Source organism: Carettochelys insculpta, chromosome 12 (genome assembly GCF_033958435.1).
Source record: "Carettochelys insculpta isolate YL-2023 chromosome 12, ASM3395843v1, whole genome shotgun sequence".
In the NCBI taxonomy this organism is placed as follows: Eukaryota; Metazoa; Chordata; order Testudines; family Carettochelyidae; genus Carettochelys; species Carettochelys insculpta.
Window position 1 is genome coordinate 1,502,622 of NC_134148.1, and position 18,772 is coordinate 1,521,393.

The following is an 18,772-nucleotide window of genomic DNA, read 5'->3' on the forward strand; positions in this document are numbered from 1 at the left end:
CTTCCCAGTACTCATTCTGATAGAAATTTGGTCCAAAAATGAGATTATTCTAATCCCAAGGTGATGGAAGTACAACAGAGAATGATCACTACTTAGAAGCTGAGGGTCCTGAGAATATCCCCATTGCAACCTGAACTGGAATTATCTGGCAACGTGCTGGGGCTGTTGAGTAGATATTGACAATGGCTTAAGTTGTTGAGCCTCATTTTAACAGGACATTCTGGTTGAGAACTTTGGCAAGAAAGGCTGTTAACTTACGCTGAGGAGGCTGAGCATCAAACGGCATCATCATTTTCGGCCTCATCCCCCTTCTTCCTGCCAATGTGGACATGCTATCTTCTGACTCATGCCCTGAAGAAACAATACTGAGGGTTACTTACTACAGCACTGATTCCTTCAGGACAGCACACAACCAGGTGATTTGGCTACAAACAACTTTTAATTCTGTGTACAGAGTATGGCTCTCTCTTTCCTAATAGTTCTGCAGCTCATGACTGGCAATCACCTAAGACTAACACATTAGGATGATTCTTCTGTCCCTCTGCTGGAAAACCAGAGGTGTCTGTTTGGGTTACAGACATGTTTGTGCATGGAAGAAACTGGCCAGACCTTCATAAAACTTAACATCCCCATAGAAATGCAGTTTCTGGAAACAAATCGTAGTATGAGTTAAGCGCAGTCAGGTAGAGATGTCAATAATCACCATTCACTAAATAGCTTAGTAAGAGAAGCTTGTTATATTATCTTGCACACAAGATTACTAACTTGTTAGATGTAGGTACCATTATTATGACCAGGGTCCCCTGGGTAAGGTGTACGTGTGTTTGGTGAGGAAGGTACCCAGCCCTCCACACTGCAAAGAGCATGGCGCACCTCCTCAACCCTCAGAACTGCATGGAGTGCTTGGAGTACTCTAGCACCAGCTGAAAGGGCCCCATGACTCTGGCTGCCACAGTAGCAGCCGGGCGCTCTGGGCCCTTTGAATCATCAGGCTTGGGGCAATTGCCCCCTTTGCCATTCCCCCCTCCCCGCAACCTGAGCCTGATTATGATACAAAGAAGAACTCAATAATTAATTGCTGTGCACTCTATTGTCTCACTGATCCATACGTAACCCTGGAAAATGAATCCCCTACACTTGAAAGGAACAGCGCCCTGTAAGCCAGTCACTAAACCCAACCTAATAAAAATATTTGAAAAATAACAATTTAAACAAACTTTTATTACAATCTGAATAACATTTTAGCAAAATTAAAGATGCCAATGCTTTTGCCAGATACAATGATGATAATATATCTGATTTCACACAATTACATACCAAGATCCAACTACAGCTTGTTGTTAGCTAAGCTTACCCCTGTATGAGTTGCGCCTCTGATGGATATTGCTATCCATGGAATTATCAACTGGCGTGATGTCCTGGGAGTTTCGAGGGATTGGGGTGTCGGTCATGATTGGGTTAGGGTCTGGAGATTTATCAATGGGTTTCAGCTCCAGTCTCTCATGATGGATCCAAAGGTCAGGAGGTTTGACGTCCTTGGAATTTCCTTTGTATTTATGGGACCCATTCACGGATTTGCAGGCAGCTCGTTTCCTTGCAAAACAAGAAAATAAATGTTCTAGATAACTATTTTGTCACTCAGAGACTGGCAAGTTTTCATTTGAATTTCCTTGTATTCTCCCTTTGTAAACTGCATACCATTTCTAACAGTTCGGTTTTCAAGGCTTTCCAAATCTTTTTGTATGATAGTCCAATTCTCTTCTGTACTTGTAATACCTCATAACTGTCATCTACTAATTTTATTAGCACACTTCCAATTTTTGGACCAAGTTCATTAATGAAAACACTAAATAAGATTAGTCCCACAACCAATCTTTGATGAGCTCCACTAGCACCCTTCCTCCACCCAGAGTTCACCTTTCAGCATGACCTGCTGTAGTCTTCCAATTAATGAGTTCTTTACACACCTTTCAATATTATCTGAATCCCCATATCCTAAATATAAATAATAATTTTCTACGTGGAACTGTATCAAATGTTTTACTGAAATTCAAGTACATTAAATCTACTTCACTTCTTTTGTATAGAAAGTAGTTTATCTTCTCAAAGAAGGAACTCAAGTTGTTCTGGCATGATCTCTTGGCTTGTAAATCCATAATGTATTTTATTGCGGTTATTGTTTTGTTTACCATTACTACCTTAACTAGTCTCTGAGGACAAGGATCAGTGCTCATTTTGCACTCCCAGTCAGTGCCTGGCTCAAGCTGAGGAAGTCAATGACCCAACCAGTGGATCAAATTTGGTGATGAATCTTGGGCACATGCCATGCGAACCATGTCGCTCATATACTAAAAAGAACTATGCTCTCTGACAAAGTTTGTCTGAAGACCTTGCATACAATTAACGAGCCTGTAAATTTTCTTAGATCACTCTGCCCCGGCTCCCAGCCCCTTTCTTAAATACAACTATTGCATTTGCAATTCTCCAGTCACAGGGTAGGATTATTGAGTTTATTGATTCATTAAAAGTCCTTGCCATTGGGCTTATAATTTCATATGTCAGTTCCTTTAATGTAGCCGAAGGTTAGTGAGGCCCTCTCTTTTGGTCCTATTAAGCTGAGTCCACTAAGCTGTCTTTCATCCTTGCTCTCATTTGCTACCTTGTCACTGACCCTCAAATCAAATTACCCATATTAAAAACTGAAGCAAAGTATTCATTTAGGTGATGGGCCATACCTAGATATCTCCACCCTAACCTCAGTGCTTAAAGCAGTCCCATTTTTTCTTCCCTTGTTCTTTTATTCAACTGTCTAAAGAACTTTTTACTATTAGTTTAATTTCATTTGCAAGGTCCAATTCTGCTTGGCTTTTGGTGGTTCTCACATGTTCCTTATGATGTCAACTCCAAGATGTAGCTTTCCTTATTGATCCACTTTTTTTTCCACTCCTTGTGGCATTTATATTTTCTCTTAATAACCTTCAGGGAACCCCGAGATGCTTGTTCATCCATTTTGGTGAGCAACCCTTCCCTACAATTTTCCCTTCTTGTGTGGGATGCATGCTTCAGATTTTCTGCAACTTGAACAAAATAATTTCAGTCCTCCTCCACATTCATATCCTTGAGTTCTTTAGTCCAGTCCATTTCCCTAATTAATACTCTGAGTTTTTAAAATTTTCCCTTTTGAAACCAAGGACCGTAGCTGTAGACCTATTTTTGTTTATCCTTTCATTTGAAATGCACTAATTCAGGATCACTTGCACCATGACTGCCCTCTACAATGGAGTTCTATCAGAGCTTTATTACTTACCAATACCAAAGCTAAAGTGGCATCACCATTTGTTGAAGGAAGAGATTTAACTCTTTCATTAGTGAAGCCAAGGAAGAGTCGCCCTAAAACAGCTAGCGTTAGTGGTGCAGACTTAAGACAAACATTAACTGACAAACTCAGGCCACATATCAATGACAATATATAAGGGCAAAGAAAACAAACCCATGTCTGAGGGTTGTACCAACACTCACATCTAGAAAGTCCCCTAAGCCACTACCAGTACCAGCTTCAATTGTGACATCATGCTGGAGACATTACTGCTCTTGCAGGTATTAGATGCCACTAATAAGTAAGTAAATCGGGTAAGAAAGCTAGAACAGAGTACAGCACATCTTACTTTTTCTGGTGCGAGGTGGTACGACGAGTGCAGAAGACAGCAACAATCACCACTATCACAATGGTGATCACTCCAACAGATACTATTATGACTAGAAGCATGTTGCTATCCAGAGGGGATGTAGGGCTTCCATGAGGACTGTTACTGCCTGTAAAGGGGATGGGGAGGGGAAAGCACTTGTTATACAAAGCATTTACTTAAGAAAAATCTCCTCACTACAGGATGCAAAAGGGAATTAACAGTGATTAGGAGCCTGAAGGAAAAAAACAAAGTCAGACAGACTAATCTTGGCTCAGCTGGTGCATTTCACAATAACTGCTCTCTCTCTTATATTTTGTTATATAAAAATTGCACATCACCTACTGATTATGGCCCTGTACACTTATCCTTTCCTATATCAACATTTGGATGATCTAGTTCCAAACGATAGTCCCTTAAAAATCATGTAATTATACCTACACTTGCTGCTAAACCCATTCAGGGTGGTGAGATGCCCAACTACATCACAACAAAGAGGCTCAATAAGTGAGACATGGACATAGTTAACCTGTGAACCAACAATGTGTCTTCTCATTGAAGTGTAGCTGCAGGAGCACTTCTGATTGAAAAGAAGTCCCTGAATGGACCCTGGAGTTCTGGAAAGTAGACTTTAAAGCCCTCATGGAACTGATGGGCAAGATCATGATGGGACGCTAATATGAGGGGCTGAGTGTCTAGGAGATCTGGCTGTATTTTAAAGAAATCTTACTCAGGGTAGAGGAACAAACCAGAAAGAATAGCAAATATGGCAGGTGACCAGCTTGTCTTAACAAAGATGTCTTTGGTGAGCTTAAACTCAAAAAGAAAGCTTACAAGAAGTGGAAACTTGGGCACATGATTAGGGAGGAATAAAAAAATATTGCTTGAGCATGCAGGGATGAAATCAGGAAATCCAAAGTACAACTGAAGGTACAGCTAGAAAGGGATGAAAAGTTTAGCAAGAAGGGATTCTACAGGTATGTTAATAATCACAAACTGATTGGGGAAGATGAGTGCCATTACTGACTGGGAAAGGCAACCTCATGAAAGATGTAGAAAAAGCTGAAGTACTCATGCATTTTTTGCCTTAGTGTTCACAGACAAGATCATTTCCCAGACTGCTGCACTGGGCAGCACAGTCTGGGGAGAAAGTGAGCAGCCTGCAGTGGAGAAAGAACAGGTTTAGTAGTATCTAGAAAAGCTGGGCATGCACAAGTCCATGGGTACAGTTAAAGTGTGGTGAAAGGCAGGAAAACTTTCGAGTGTGCAGTGAGAAGGACCTGACTGGAACTGCAGTATCAGACATTCCTTTTGGCACAATAATCAAACTTCATACATTATCGGTATTCTACAATGATCACTTTCCTTTAAAATAACATACATTTTATGCAGCTCTTCTGAGTGATACCCACTGCAAGACTTTCATGATACTAAATGCAGATGAGGGGAAAGTTTAAGAAAAAGATTTTTCCTCCAACCGTATTATTTCATGTACAATTATTTAGACATTGGTATACAGTAAAACCCTGAAATACATGATTCAAGTTGTGCATAACTTGCATTAATGTGAACCAAGCGCAACTCAAAATCCTGCTCCCCCCGGCCCCCTGCCCCACACAGCCCCAGTTCAACCCCCTGCACATGGCTCCAGCTCACCCCCTGCCCATGCAGCCCCTGTTCAAAACATCCCCCCACCCCAGTTCAACCCCCCCGCAGGCCCCAGTTCACCCCCAAGGCTCACCACTCCCCTGCACCTGGCTCCAGTTCCCCTCCCCCCACAGCGGCTGATTCTGACTCACCCCCCCCTTGCAGTCCCAGTTCAAACCCCCCTGGCTCCAGTTCAGCCCCCCCTTGCAACTCTGGCTCGCTCCCATCCCCCTGTGGCTGCAGCTCAACCCCCAAAGGGCTGTGCGGCCTTAGCTCACCACTCCCTAACCCTCCCCAGGCTTAAACCCCCTGCCTCCCTCCCACGACCCCAACCCACAGCCTGGCGTAACCCTCCCCAGCTACCCACCACCTCCTCCCAGCCCCGGGACTTACTTTTCAAAAGGAGTGCCAGGTGCTCCTGCTGCTTCCCCAGCTGCAGAACTTGCATTCCGCTGGGGCAAAAAGCACCCCCCCCTCAACTTATGTGAATTTGGGTTAATGTGAGGGGTGTACAGGACCACAACCCTCGCATAATTTGAGAGACTGCTGTATATTGGCAGTCCCTTTAAACTAGATGGAGGAGAGGTCTGGTGACATACCAAAAATTGAAATCTGGTGCATATAAAGATTTTTTGTTCTCATTTGTTTTTTACAGTGGACAATAACTATATTTTAGCAGCACACTAAATTATTTGCCCGATCTTACTTGCAAAATGCTAACACGAAATGGTTCATAAAAGGGGAAAACTGTAATTATTGGAAAAGTTATCGTCATGGCTGTAAATAGCAGCTTCATATTTTAGGAGACACATTAGACACAATTATACCAAGATAAACTGAATTTCAGCCTCAGAGGCCTGTGCTGAAATGCTTTATGAAGAGCCTTACCGCTCATGGGTGGTTTGTAGTCAGGTCCTATATCCAAAGGCCGACTTCCTTTTCCTGTAGATCCTAATGCTGGAAAAAAAAATCACATGAATAATGATCAATTATATGATAAACTTTCTTCATCTCCTAGCTATTCACTTCCCAAACCTGTATCATCATGGACCTGTTTTGTACAAGCTTCCTTTTCATAGAGACACGGATGGTAAATATACTCCACCGGAGACATTCCAAACATGTCCAGCAAACTCTGAGTACCTCCAAACACAGGAACAGTTCAGAAGGGCTATCATCTAATAAGTGAAAACTGCTCTCCTCAGTAAGTTGGGCATTTTCCTTTTTTATTACATTTTAAAAGTATCAATAAAAAGAAAGAATGGTTTGTAACCATGACAATCAATAGACTGATACAAAGTGGGGGGTATATCTGCTTGGACATCATTGAACACATATAGGACGATGTGCCAGGTTCCTTTTCCTGGTGCCAGAAAATCTTTTTAATGCGGTTAAGAGAACAAGGCTAGCAGCTTCTCTCTGTCTTTCATAAAATCCTACAACATTAGAGTTCAAAGAGGCCTCAAGAGGATATCAAGTTTAATCCCCTCCTCAAATCAGGACCAAACCCAACTAAATCAGCCCCACCAGGGCTCTGTCAAGCTGGGTCTTAAAAGCCTTTAGGGAAGGAGATTCTACCACCTCTCTAGGGCAGATAACACATCAAAAATACTACTTAAAGTTCTAGATACAACAATGTGGGTGGGGGATGACAATGAAGATACATATATTTGCCAGGTGATTCATTACTAAGCAGAAGGCAAACAACATATGCACTTCAAGAATCTGACGTTCTGTTACCTAGTTCAGAAGTACTAATACAAGTGACCTAATAATTAAGAGTGTAGCTCTCTTTTTATTTTGCCATATGTTCATATGATACCTCAAAAATAATTTAGGCAATCTGCTGCAGTAGCAATCACAAGTTGAAATCTAGTGTCAATGCCCCAATTGAGTCAGCAGAATATTTATAGCAAAGACACAACAAAGAAAAGTGCAATGAAAAAAAAAATCAAATGCACAGCTACAAAATGGGTAGTAACTGGCTAGGTGGTCGTAAAAGTAGCAGCAATTATGCAATACTGGCAATTGATAAGGGATGCTAAAATTATCAGTGAAAAAGACAAAGTACGCTACATTAAATACAATAAGAGGGAATTTGTTAAACGTGAGGAAGAAAAATCTTAACATGGAATCATTGCTAAATAGGAATGGTAAAATTGTCAATGCAGAAAGGATCATCATCATCATCATCATCGGCCATGGGCACAGCACCCGTTGATGTCTGATGCCTCTCTCGCTATTTCCTTCCATCTTTCCCTGTCCAGTGAGGAGTGGCTAGTTTCTGTAGACTACCTCTGCACCAATCTACTATATCATTGACCCATTCTCTGTGGGGTCTGCCACTCCTATTCGAGCCATCCATTATGTTGAATACCACAGTCTTGATTTTTCGTTCACTGATCATTCTGCAGATATGACTGAATAGCTGTAACTTGCATTGCATAACGTTCTGCAATAGGTTCTCTTTCAGCTGTATCTTCCTATATAATTCCTTGTTGGTGACCTTCTGCATCCATCCTATTCTCAGGATCTTTCTATAACAACTCCTTTTGAATGCCACTATTCTTCTCTTTCATTATCACCCATGTCTCATATCCATACAACATACTGCTGAATACACGTTTTCAAGATGTTCAGCTTCATTCCTAAGCTAATTGCTTTACTTTTCTAGATCTTATCCATCGCATGTAAACGCGCTCTTGCTTTCGCTATTCTAGTAGCTATTTCCTTCTTACAGTCTAGATCATACATTATGTTGCTCTCCAGATGTGACCTTCTCTACGTTCTCTAGTTCAATCCCATCTACATTGATCTTTCTTCCTATTTCCAAATACCAGTGTTTATTTTATTGATGTTCATAATCAGTCCATACCGCTCCCTTCCTTGTTTAGCACCTTCACCATTTTCGCTAGCTTCTCCTCATCTTCCTCTGTGATAACTACATCATCCACGAACCTCAAGTTGTTAATTCTTATCCCATGCACAGATATACCTTCTGCCTCTTCCTTGATCTTGTCCATTACTCTCTCCAGAAGTGTGATAAAGATACTCAGTGATATTGGATCTCCTTGTCTCTTACCTCTACTCATTCTAAACCAACTTCCCAACTCTCCTCACATTCTCTCACTGCTGCCTCCATATTGTCATTGATATCCTTCAACAACCATATCCATCTGCTATCCACGCTATACGACTCCAACACTATCCAAGTCACTTTCTGATCTATATGCTATCAAATGCCTTCTGAAAATTGATGAAGCAGGTGTAGACGTTCTTGTTCTTTCATTGAGCTTTGTCCACTACAAATCTTAGTGCCCATATCTGCGGTATGGTACTCCTATCTTTCCTGATCCCCACTTGCTCATCCACTAGATGGTTCTACATGGGATCTCAGTCTCTCCCCATCAGTATCATCACCAGCACCTTGCCTAGATGGCTTGTTAGGACAATCATTCTGTAGTTCTTGCACTCCAGGGCACTTTCTTTCTTGTGTATTGTCACAAGCAGGATCTTGTCCATTTCTTAGGTGCCTTCCCTTCCTTCCATTCTATATTACATAGCTGGTGTATTTCCTGAATCATACTTGCTTCCAGGGCTCTTGTTGTTCTTTAGTTGTTTCACTGCTCTTTCCACTTCCTTCTTTGAAATATCGGTCTCACTCTTGATGCTCAGTGGACATATCTCTTCCAGTTCTTCAGTCCATCTCTCTGAGACACTCAGATCCAACTGTGCTTTGTACAGATTGGTGCAATAGCTCATCCACTGCTGCACAATCTTCTCATTTGTCACGAGCATGTCTTTGTTCTCTTCTTTGCTCACCATCTGCTTCAGCTGCTACTTCCTATGAATATTCTTAATCGTTTTATACACCTCCCTGGTCTTATATTTGCCATAATACCACTCTATATCTTCACACTGCTCCTCTAATCATTTTGCCTTATCCTTTCTGGCTGCTTTCCTTACCTCATTGCATTTCACCCTATATTACTGTTCTGCCCTCTCGGAAACATCCTTTCTGATCTTCAGTGCTCTCTTCCCTGGGACCAACTTCATTGTCTCCTGCATAATCCACTTCTTATTGATCTTCTCTTCTTCTGGAACAGTCTGCTCAATTGCCTCTTCTATCACCGTGGCTATCCCTTCGACTCTCTCATCTAGTTCTTTCTCTGTGGCCACATTCCTGATCTTCTTCTTGAGTGCTACTCTGTATGGATTCCCTATTTCTTCCTTGCCTAGCTGTGCCACGTCTCTCCTTTTCTTGAATTGTCTTATACTTTCTCTTGAGTTTCATCCTGATGTTTGCGATCACTAGATTGTGGTCCAAGTTTACATCTGCTCCTTGGAAAGTGCGGCACTGCTGTTACCCATCTTCTTATCAAAATCATATCTATCATGTTCTTGGACTTCCCATCATTCAATCACAATGTCCAGTTCCTACAGTCCTTTTGTTGGAATCTCGTATTGCAGATCACCATCGTGTGCTCCACAGCAAATTCTAGTAGTTTCTCAACTTGTTCATTTCTTTCACCGTATCCCAACCTTCCCATGACTCTCTCCCAACCTTCATTATTTGTTCCAACCTTAGCATTCCAATCTCCTCCAATGGTCAACACACCTCTCTTTGGTATCTTTGTCAAGTTTTTAGAGAACAGCTCAATCTCTTCCTTCATGCTGTCCAATGTGGGTGCATACATACACCTGAATGACCAAGCTGTTGAACTGTTTTGCTTCGAATCTTGCTACTATCATTCTGGCACTCACTGGTTTGTATCCTAACAGTGCTCCTCTAGCTCTTTTGCTAAGAAGCCTCTAGGGCTACCATGCCAGTCCCAAGCTTGGATGGAGGAGGAGGGTTGGTCAGATGAGTTACAATGCACTGACCGTGAAACAACAATATGAATGAAATCCGGTGCCAGTGCGACTAAATGGTAAAAGATGCCGGCTGTGACGTCACCCAGATAAACAAAGTCTGCAACACCAATCGAATGAGTGGGGTTGGATCAATAAGATATCTACTGAAAGAAAATTACAACGAATACGTATACTATCAGAAAAGATAGACGTGTTGAGTATTTCTGTTCTGGATTTGGAAACAAGCTGAATGAAATATTCAAATCTTGCTATGATAATGGAATACGGTAACAACAAAATGTTAACCAGGAAGTACTGAAGCTAAACTTTTCCAAATCTGCAGGACCAGATAATGTGGAACTAAGAGTTTTGAAAGAACTGGTCATGGAGTTCTCTTTACGATCAATGATGGTACTGAGCAGATCTTGAAACACGGGAAGCACCAGAGAATCGGGGAAAAAAGCTAACGTGCCAGTATTTTAAAAGAGCAAATGGAATGATTCCAATAACTTTAGTAACATCTGGATGTTGAACCAGATATTGAACCTGGGCAAAATGATGGAAAGGTTGATATGGAATGGAGAATTAAAAGATGGTAGCATAATTCAGGCCTATCAACACTTCTATGAAAATAGGACTTTTCAAACTTAATACAGTTTTATGGATCAGATTATGAACACAGGTAAGGGTAATTGTGCAGACATATTATAAACAGACATTAGACATTCTGATCAAACCACACAAAACCAATGCAGAAACACTAATTGGAGTGAAAACTCTGGATATAAAAATTTGTAATGGGAATAATCATCAAAAGTGGATGTTTAGTAGGGTTTTGCCATGAACTCAATAGCAAATCTTATTATCAATGGCCTAGAAGAACACACAAATTCATTGCTAGTAAAGTTTATAAATGACAAACAAATTGGTTGAATGGTAAATAATAAGGAAGAATCAGTTCTGCAGCTCAGCTCATGTTATTAATAGGGAGTTTAATGGAGCCTAGTACAAGATCATACATTTAGGAACGAACACAGAGAGAGAGAGAGAGACAGAGAGGACCGTATTCTGAAAGCAGTAATTCTGAAAGGAATGCAGGGATAATGGTAAATAACCAACAAGCTGCCAGTACTTTGCAGTGGCTACAGGGGTTAACACAAGATGAGGTAGCAATACACTGGAATATAAGAACATCAGAAAACAAGAACAGCCATACTGGATCAGACCATAGGTCTAGCAAGCTCACCGAGAGTGGCGGATGCCAGGTACCCAGAGGGAATGAACAGAACAGGTAACCATCAACTGATCAATTCCCTATCGCCCATTTCTAGACTCAGCAAACAGAGACTAGGAACATCCTGCATGCCCATCCTGGCTCATGGCCATTAATGGACCTATCCTCCATGAATTTATCTAGTTCTTTTTAAAACTCTGCTATAGTCTTGGTCTTCACAGCATCCTCCATCAAGGAGTTCCACAGGTTAACTGTGTGTTGTGTGAAAAAATACTTGCTATTGTTTGTTTTAAACCTGCTGCCTGTTAATGTCATTTGGTGACCCCTCGTTCTTGTGTTGTGAGGAGTAAACAACATTTCCTTATTTACTTTCTCCAAATCAGTCATTTTATATACCTCTAGTATATCGCCCTTAATCATATTTTTTCCAAGCTAAAATGTCTTAGTCCTATTAATCTCTACTTTTATGGCAGATGTCCATACCTTTAATCATTTTTGTTGCCCTTTTCTGAACCTTTTCCAATTCCAATATATATTTTTTGAGACGGGGCGACCAGATTTGCATACAGTATTCCAGGTGTCGACATTCCATGGATATAGAGGTAATATGACATTTTCTGTCTTATTATCTATTCCTTTCTTAATGATTCCCAACATTTTGTTAGCTTTTTTGACTGCTGCTGCACATTGAATGGATGTTTCCAGAGAACTATCCACAATGACACCAAGATCTCTTTCTTGCGTGGTAACAGCTAAGTCAGACCCCATCATTTTTGCTGTATAGTTGGGATTATATTTTCCAATGTGCATTACTTTGCATTTATCAACGTTGAATTTCATCTGCTATTTTGTTGCCCAGTCACCTGATTTATTAAGATCCTTTTGTAGCTCTTCACAGTCTGCTTGTGACTTAACTATTTTGAGTAGTTTTATGTCATCTGCAAACTTTGCCACCTCACTGTGTATCCCTTTTTCCAGATCATTTATAAATATGCTGAATAGGACTGGTCCCAGCACAGACCTCTGGAGGACATCACTATTTACCTCTCTCCATTCTGAAAACTGACCATTTATTCTTACCCTTTGTTTCTGATCTTTGAACCAATTACCAGTCCACAAGAGGACCTTCTCTCTTATCCCATGACAGTTAATTTTACTTAAGAGCCTTTGGTGGGGGACCCTGTCAAAGGCTTTCTGAAAATCTAAGTACACCATATTTACAGAATCCCCCTTGTCCACATGCTTGTCGACCCTTTCAAAAATTTTTAATAGATTGGCGAGGCAAGACTTCCCTTTACAAAAGCCATATTGACTCTTCCCCAAACAAATCATGTTCATCAATGTGTCTGACAATTCTGTTCTTTACTAGAGTTTCAACCAGTTTGCCTGGTAGTGAAGTCAGACTGTCTGGCCTGTAGTTGCCAGGATCCCCTCTGGAGCCCTTTTAAAAGATTGGCATCACATTAGCTATCCTCCAGTCATCTGGAACAGAAGCTGATTTAAATGACAGGTCACAAACTACAGTTAGTAGTTCTGCAATTTCATATTTGAGTTCCTTCAGAAATCTTGGGTGAATGTCATCTGGTCCTAGTGACTTGTTACTATTTCGTTTACCAGGTTGTTCCAAAACCTCTTCTAATGACACCTCAATTTGAGACAGTTCTTCAAATTCGTTACCTGAAAAGAATTGCTCAGGTTTGGGAATCTCCTTCACATCCTCAGCTGTAAAGACTAATGCAACAAAATAATTTAGTTTCTCTGCAATGGCCTTTTCATCTTTGAGTGCTCTGTTAGCATTTTGATCATCCAGTGGCCCCACTGGTTGTTTAGCAGGCTTCCTGCTTCTGATGTACGTAAAAATTGTTTTTGCTGTTACCTTTTGGCTGTTTGGCTAGCTGTTCTTCAAATTCTTTTTTGGCCTTCCTAATTATATTTTTACACTTCACTTGGCAGAGTTTATGTTCATTTCTATTTTCCTCACTAGGATTTAACTTCCATTTTTTAAACCATGGCTTTTTGTCTCTCACTGCCTCTTTTACTTTATTGTTTAACCACATGGCACTTTTTTGGTTCTCTTAATGTGTTTCCTGAATTGGGGTATACATTTTAGTTGAGTGTCTGTTATGGTGTCTTTAAAAAGCTTCCATGCAGCTGTCAGGGATTTCACTTTAGGTAGTGTAACCTTTAATTTCTGTTTAACTAACTTCCTCATTTTTGCATAGTCCCCCTTTCTGAAATTAAATACTACAGCCTTGGGCTTCTATAGTATTTTCCCTGCCACAGGAATGTTAAATTTAATTATATTATGGTCACTATTAGCAAGAGGTCCAGACACATTCACCTCTTGGAACAGATCCTGTGCTCCACTTACGACTAAATCAAGAATCACCCTGGCTCTTGTGGGTTCCAGGACTAGCTCTCCAAGAAGCAGTTATTTAAGGTGTCTAGAAACTTTATCTCAGCTTCTTGTCCTGAGGTGACATGTACCCAGTCTATATGGGGATAGGTGAAGTCCCCCATTATTAGTGGGCCTTTTATTTTGATAGCCTCTCTAATCTCACTGAGCATTTCACAGTCACTATCAGCATCCTGGTCAGGTGGTCGGTAATCTATCCGTACCATTATATTCTTATTATTAAAGCATGGGATTACTATCCAGAGAGATTCTATGGTACAGTTTGGTTCATTTATGATTTTTACTTCATTTGATTCTATACTTTCTTTAATGTATAGTGCCCCCCTTCTCCAGCATGACGTGTTCTGTCCTTCCAATAAATTTTGTACCCTGGTATTACTGTGTCCCATTGATATCCTCATTCCACCATGTTTCTGTGATACGTACTATATCGATACCTTCATTTACTACGGGGCACTCTAGCTCACCCATCTTATTGCTTAGACATCTAGCATTTGTATATAAGCACTTTAAAAACTTGTCACTCTTTAGCTGCCTGCCATTACTTGATGTAATTGAAAAGGACTCTGTTTTACTTGACTGTTCCTCATCAGATACTACCTGTGTTTATCATGTTTCATCCTCTCCTCCTTACTAGGACATAGGGAATCTCCAATAAGCAATCCTGCCCTAAGGGTTGCCACCGTCTGAACCAAGTTTGCCTCTGCACCTGTTGGCATTGAGACTGTGGGTAAAATGGTCAAAAGTGCCTATAAGTAACTTAAGAGGTAAAATCTAATTTTTTAAATGATTTAGGCACTTCACAGGCTACATCTCACAAACAGCCAATTAAATTTGGGCTCCTAAGTGCCTAAGCCACTTTTGAAAACTTGATCTTGCATCTTATGTCCTCTAGACACTTTTGAAAAATTTAACCAATTGCTGCAATGCCTTGTCCAGTTCTGGTGTCCGCACTTTGAAGTGATGAACTTGAAAGGCTTCACAAAAAGCCACAAGATGATCAGTGGTCTTGGTACCTGCCTTTCAGGGAGAGCTAGTTCATCATTTTAATTTATCCGCAAAAACATTAAGAAGCATCTTGATCATAGTCAACATGCACCTAAAGGGAAATTTCTAACACAGACAGCTTAGTCTAGAAGACAAAAGGTGTCTAGAAGACAAAAGCAATCTCATGGCTACAAACTGAAGCTAGACAAAATGAGACTGGGGTATGTCTATAAAGTCGAATTTATTGCAGTCAATTTTTTAACCATTAGATTTTATAAAGTTGAAGACAAGTGTCCACAAGTGTCCAGAAAGTTGGTATAGTGTGTCTCCAGTGCCTTAGTAGGTTTGACTGTGTCAGCAATGCATTGTGGGTGTCTGCAGCCCTGTTGCATTCTGGGGTTTTATGCCAGTGTGTTATGAGAAAAAATGCACCACAAGTGCTCGTGGTGGTCTGATGTCATCATCCCAGAGTGCAATGCCCCCTCTCTCCCTGCCATTGGAAAACAAATGGCCCAAGGAATTACCATTTTCCAGGCCATTTTCCCAAAGCCTGCCTCTGGCTCATGTGACTGCACAGCACTAGCCTGGATCCTGAACAGCTTAGAGCCATCACCCAATGTTTTATGGCCACTTCCCAAAGTGCTGTGCAATACTTTATTAGACAAAGCCAATAGGAGGATGAGGTGGATTAAGAAGATATTGAAGGACTGAAGACCAGGAATGCAGAGATACTGGCTGCCCTAGATGCATTGCGTGCAGTGAAGCACCACTTTTGGGGATGTGAAATCAGCACACTGGTAGGACCATATTGTTTGGGAGATCTGGGATGACCAGCAGTGGCTGCAGAACATCCACACATGCAATGCCACTTTCATGGAACTTTGTAATTTGCTGTCCCCCACCCTGAAGTGTTGTGATACCAAAATGAGACCTAACTTTGACAATTCACAAGTGAGTGGCAATTGCTCTGTGGAAGTTTGCAACACCTGACAGCTACCAGTCAGTGGAAAATCAGTTCAGGGTCAGCAGATGTGCAGTGGGGGCTGTGGTGATCCAGGTAGCCAAGATAATCAATGCCCATCTGCTGACGAAGACCATGAGTCTAGGAAATGTGCAGGACATAGTGAACGGTTTTGCTGCCATGGGGTTTTCTAACTGTGCTGGTGCAATAGATGGAATGTATATCCCCATCCTGGCTCCAGATAACTTGGCCTCAGAGTACATAAACTGCAAGGGGTTCCTTCCCCATGGTATTACAGGTGATGATGGATCACAAGGGTGTTTTCACGAACATCTACATGGGATGGTTGGGAAAGCTGCAAGATGCATGCATCTTTAGAAATTCAGATCTGTACAGAAAACTCCAGAATGGGACTTTCTTCCCAGACCAGAAAATCAAGATTGGTGAGGTGGAGATGCCTGTACTGATATTGGATGACCCTGCATACCCTCTGATCCCTTGGCTCCTGAAGCCATACACAGGCACCTTGGACTGCAGCAAGGAGCACTTCATCTACAGACTGAGCAAGAGCAGAATGATGGTGGAATGTGTTTTTGTTGTTTAAAAGGCAGGTTCAGGTGCCTTTTGACCCATTTGGACCTTTGTGAAGCCAGCATCCCCACCCCTCCCCATGGCTGCAGGGTACTGTATTCTCCATAACATTTGCAAATCAAAGGGGGGAAATTACATGCCAGTCTGGGTTGCAGAGGTAGATGCCTTGGGCAATGCTTATGCACAGCCAGACACAAGGGCAATCAGAAACCCAGATGCAGAAGCAACGAAAATCAGAGAGGCTTTGAAAAATAGCTTTATGAATTAGCACACAGCCACATTCCACCCACAATGATGTGTGCTTGACCATTACAAAAGCACCTCTAACTGCACCCCACACCATGTGAACCTATAAACAACACTGTGGTGTACACAAAAAACATTCTTTTTAGTGTGTGTGTGTGTGTGTGTGTGTGTGTGTGTGTGTGTGAGAGAGAGAGAGAGAGAGAGAGAGAGAGAGAGAGAGAGTGTGTGTGTGTGTTAAGGGCTGGAAAAAGAAGGAAATCCTGGCATCATGTGTGGTGGAATGTGAGCCTTTTGCAGTGTGGAGAGATCCTGGGGGCGGACCATGAGACTGCCCTTGCCCTGCCCCCTGCATTCGGGGCTTCTGATGGGGAGGTGGGGTTTGGGCATATTGATAGGAGGTCAGGCAACAGGATGAGAGGCTGCATAACTGTGAGTTCTACAGTGAATGTCCCTCTGCTGTTCCAGCACGGACTGCAGGATGTCGGTTTGCTCTTTGACAGCTGTCAGGATCTGTGCTGCATCCTTGTTCCTGCACTGGAGCATGCTTTGCCACCACTGCTGGGTCCACTTTCTGTCAACAGCAGCTTGGACTCGCTCCCTCTGTGACTGTTGAAACTGCTGTAGAATGAGGTCCTGTTGTGATCTTTTCCTGTGGCACATCATAGCAACCTTACCTCCTCCACTCATGCTGCCTGTTGAAGACAAAGTCAAAATTTAGATATAATTTTTAAATGTGACACAATGCACTGACCCATACAATGAACGGGTCTCTGACAATCACTGCAACTTTTGTTTTCCAAGGCCACTTTTGGCTTCTTAGGGATGACAGTGAATCAACCTCTGCAGAACAGAAGCTGTTAATTCTCCAGACCATTTCATTGCAAACACAGTAGGATCTTGTTGAGAATGAAGAAGGGCTCATGAACAGGGAGAAGATTGTGCAGCGATGGACAAGATATTGCACTGACCTATACAAAGCACAGCTGGACCCGAGTGTCTCAGAGACACTGACTGAAGAACTGAAAGCGATATCTCCACCGAGCATCAAGATCAAGACCGATATTTCAAAGGAGGAAGTAGAAAAAGCAATGAAATGACTAAAGAACAACAAGAGCCCTGGAAATGACAAGATCACGGGAGAGATGATCAAATACGGTGGAGAAAGCATGATTCAGGAAATACACCGACTATGTAATATAGCATGGAAAGAAGGGAAGGTGCCTAAGGAACGGACAAGAGCTGTGTTAGTGACAATACCCAAGAAAGGAGGTACACTGGAGTGCAAGAACTACAGAACGATTGCCCTAACAAGTCATCTAGGCAAGGTGCTGATGATGATACTGACGGAGAGACTAAGATCACAGATAGAAGAACATATAGCAGACGAGCAAGTGGGGTTCAGAAAAGACAGAAGTACCATACAGCAGATATTGTCACTAATATTGATAGCGGAAAAAGCTCGACGAAAGAACAATAACGTATACACTTGCTTCGTTGATTTTCAAAAGGCATTAGAAGATAAGAATGGCCATACTGGGTCAGACCAAAGGTCCATCCAGCCCAGTAGCCTGTCTGCCAACAGTGGCCAGTGCCAGGTGCCCCAGAGGGGGTGGACCAAAGACAATGATCAAGCGATTTGTCTCCTGCCATCCATCTCCAGTCTCTGACAATCAGAGGCCAGGGAAACCTTTCCTACCCTTGGCTAATAGCCTTTTATGAACCTAACATCCATGAATTTATCTAGCTCTTTCTTAAATTCTGTCATAATCTTAGCCTTCACACTCACCTCTGGCAAGTAGTTCCACAGGTTAACTATGTGCTGAGTGAAGAAGAACTTTCTTTTATTAGTTTTGACAGTATAGATCAGAAAGTGACTTGGGCAGTGTTGGAGTCATATGGTGTGGATAGCAGACTTATAAGGTTGATCAAGGATATCATTGACAATGCGGAAACAGTGATGAGAACATGCCGGGAGTTGGGAAGGTGGTTTAAAACAAGTAGAGGTATGAGAAAAGGAGATCCAATATCACCAAGTATCTTAATCCCACATCTGGAGAGAGCGATGGACAAGATCAAGTAAGAGGTAGAAGGGGTATCTGTGCTCGGGAAAAGAATTGACAACTTGAGGTTCGCGGATGACATAGTTATCATTG

The 18,772-nt window shown here is 41.8% G+C and overlaps 1 protein-coding gene across 7 annotated transcripts in view; it reads right to left on the minus strand.

Annotated features, from left to right (window-relative positions):
• NEO1 (neogenin 1) overlaps positions 1-18,772 on the minus strand; it is a 400,117-nt gene that overhangs the window by 10,424 nt on the left and 370,921 nt on the right. For all 7 annotated transcript variants that reach the window (XM_075006455.1, XM_075006454.1, XM_075006452.1 and 4 more), the window contains 4 exons: positions 6,219-6,287; positions 3,666-3,813; positions 1,355-1,593; positions 259-351 (listed from right to left, as the gene is read on the minus strand). In XM_075006455.1, the coding sequence (XP_074862556.1) occupies positions 259-351; positions 1,355-1,593; positions 3,666-3,813; positions 6,219-6,287 (549 nt within the window). The remainder of the gene's footprint in view (positions 1-258; positions 352-1,354; positions 1,594-3,665; positions 3,814-6,218; positions 6,288-18,772) is intronic.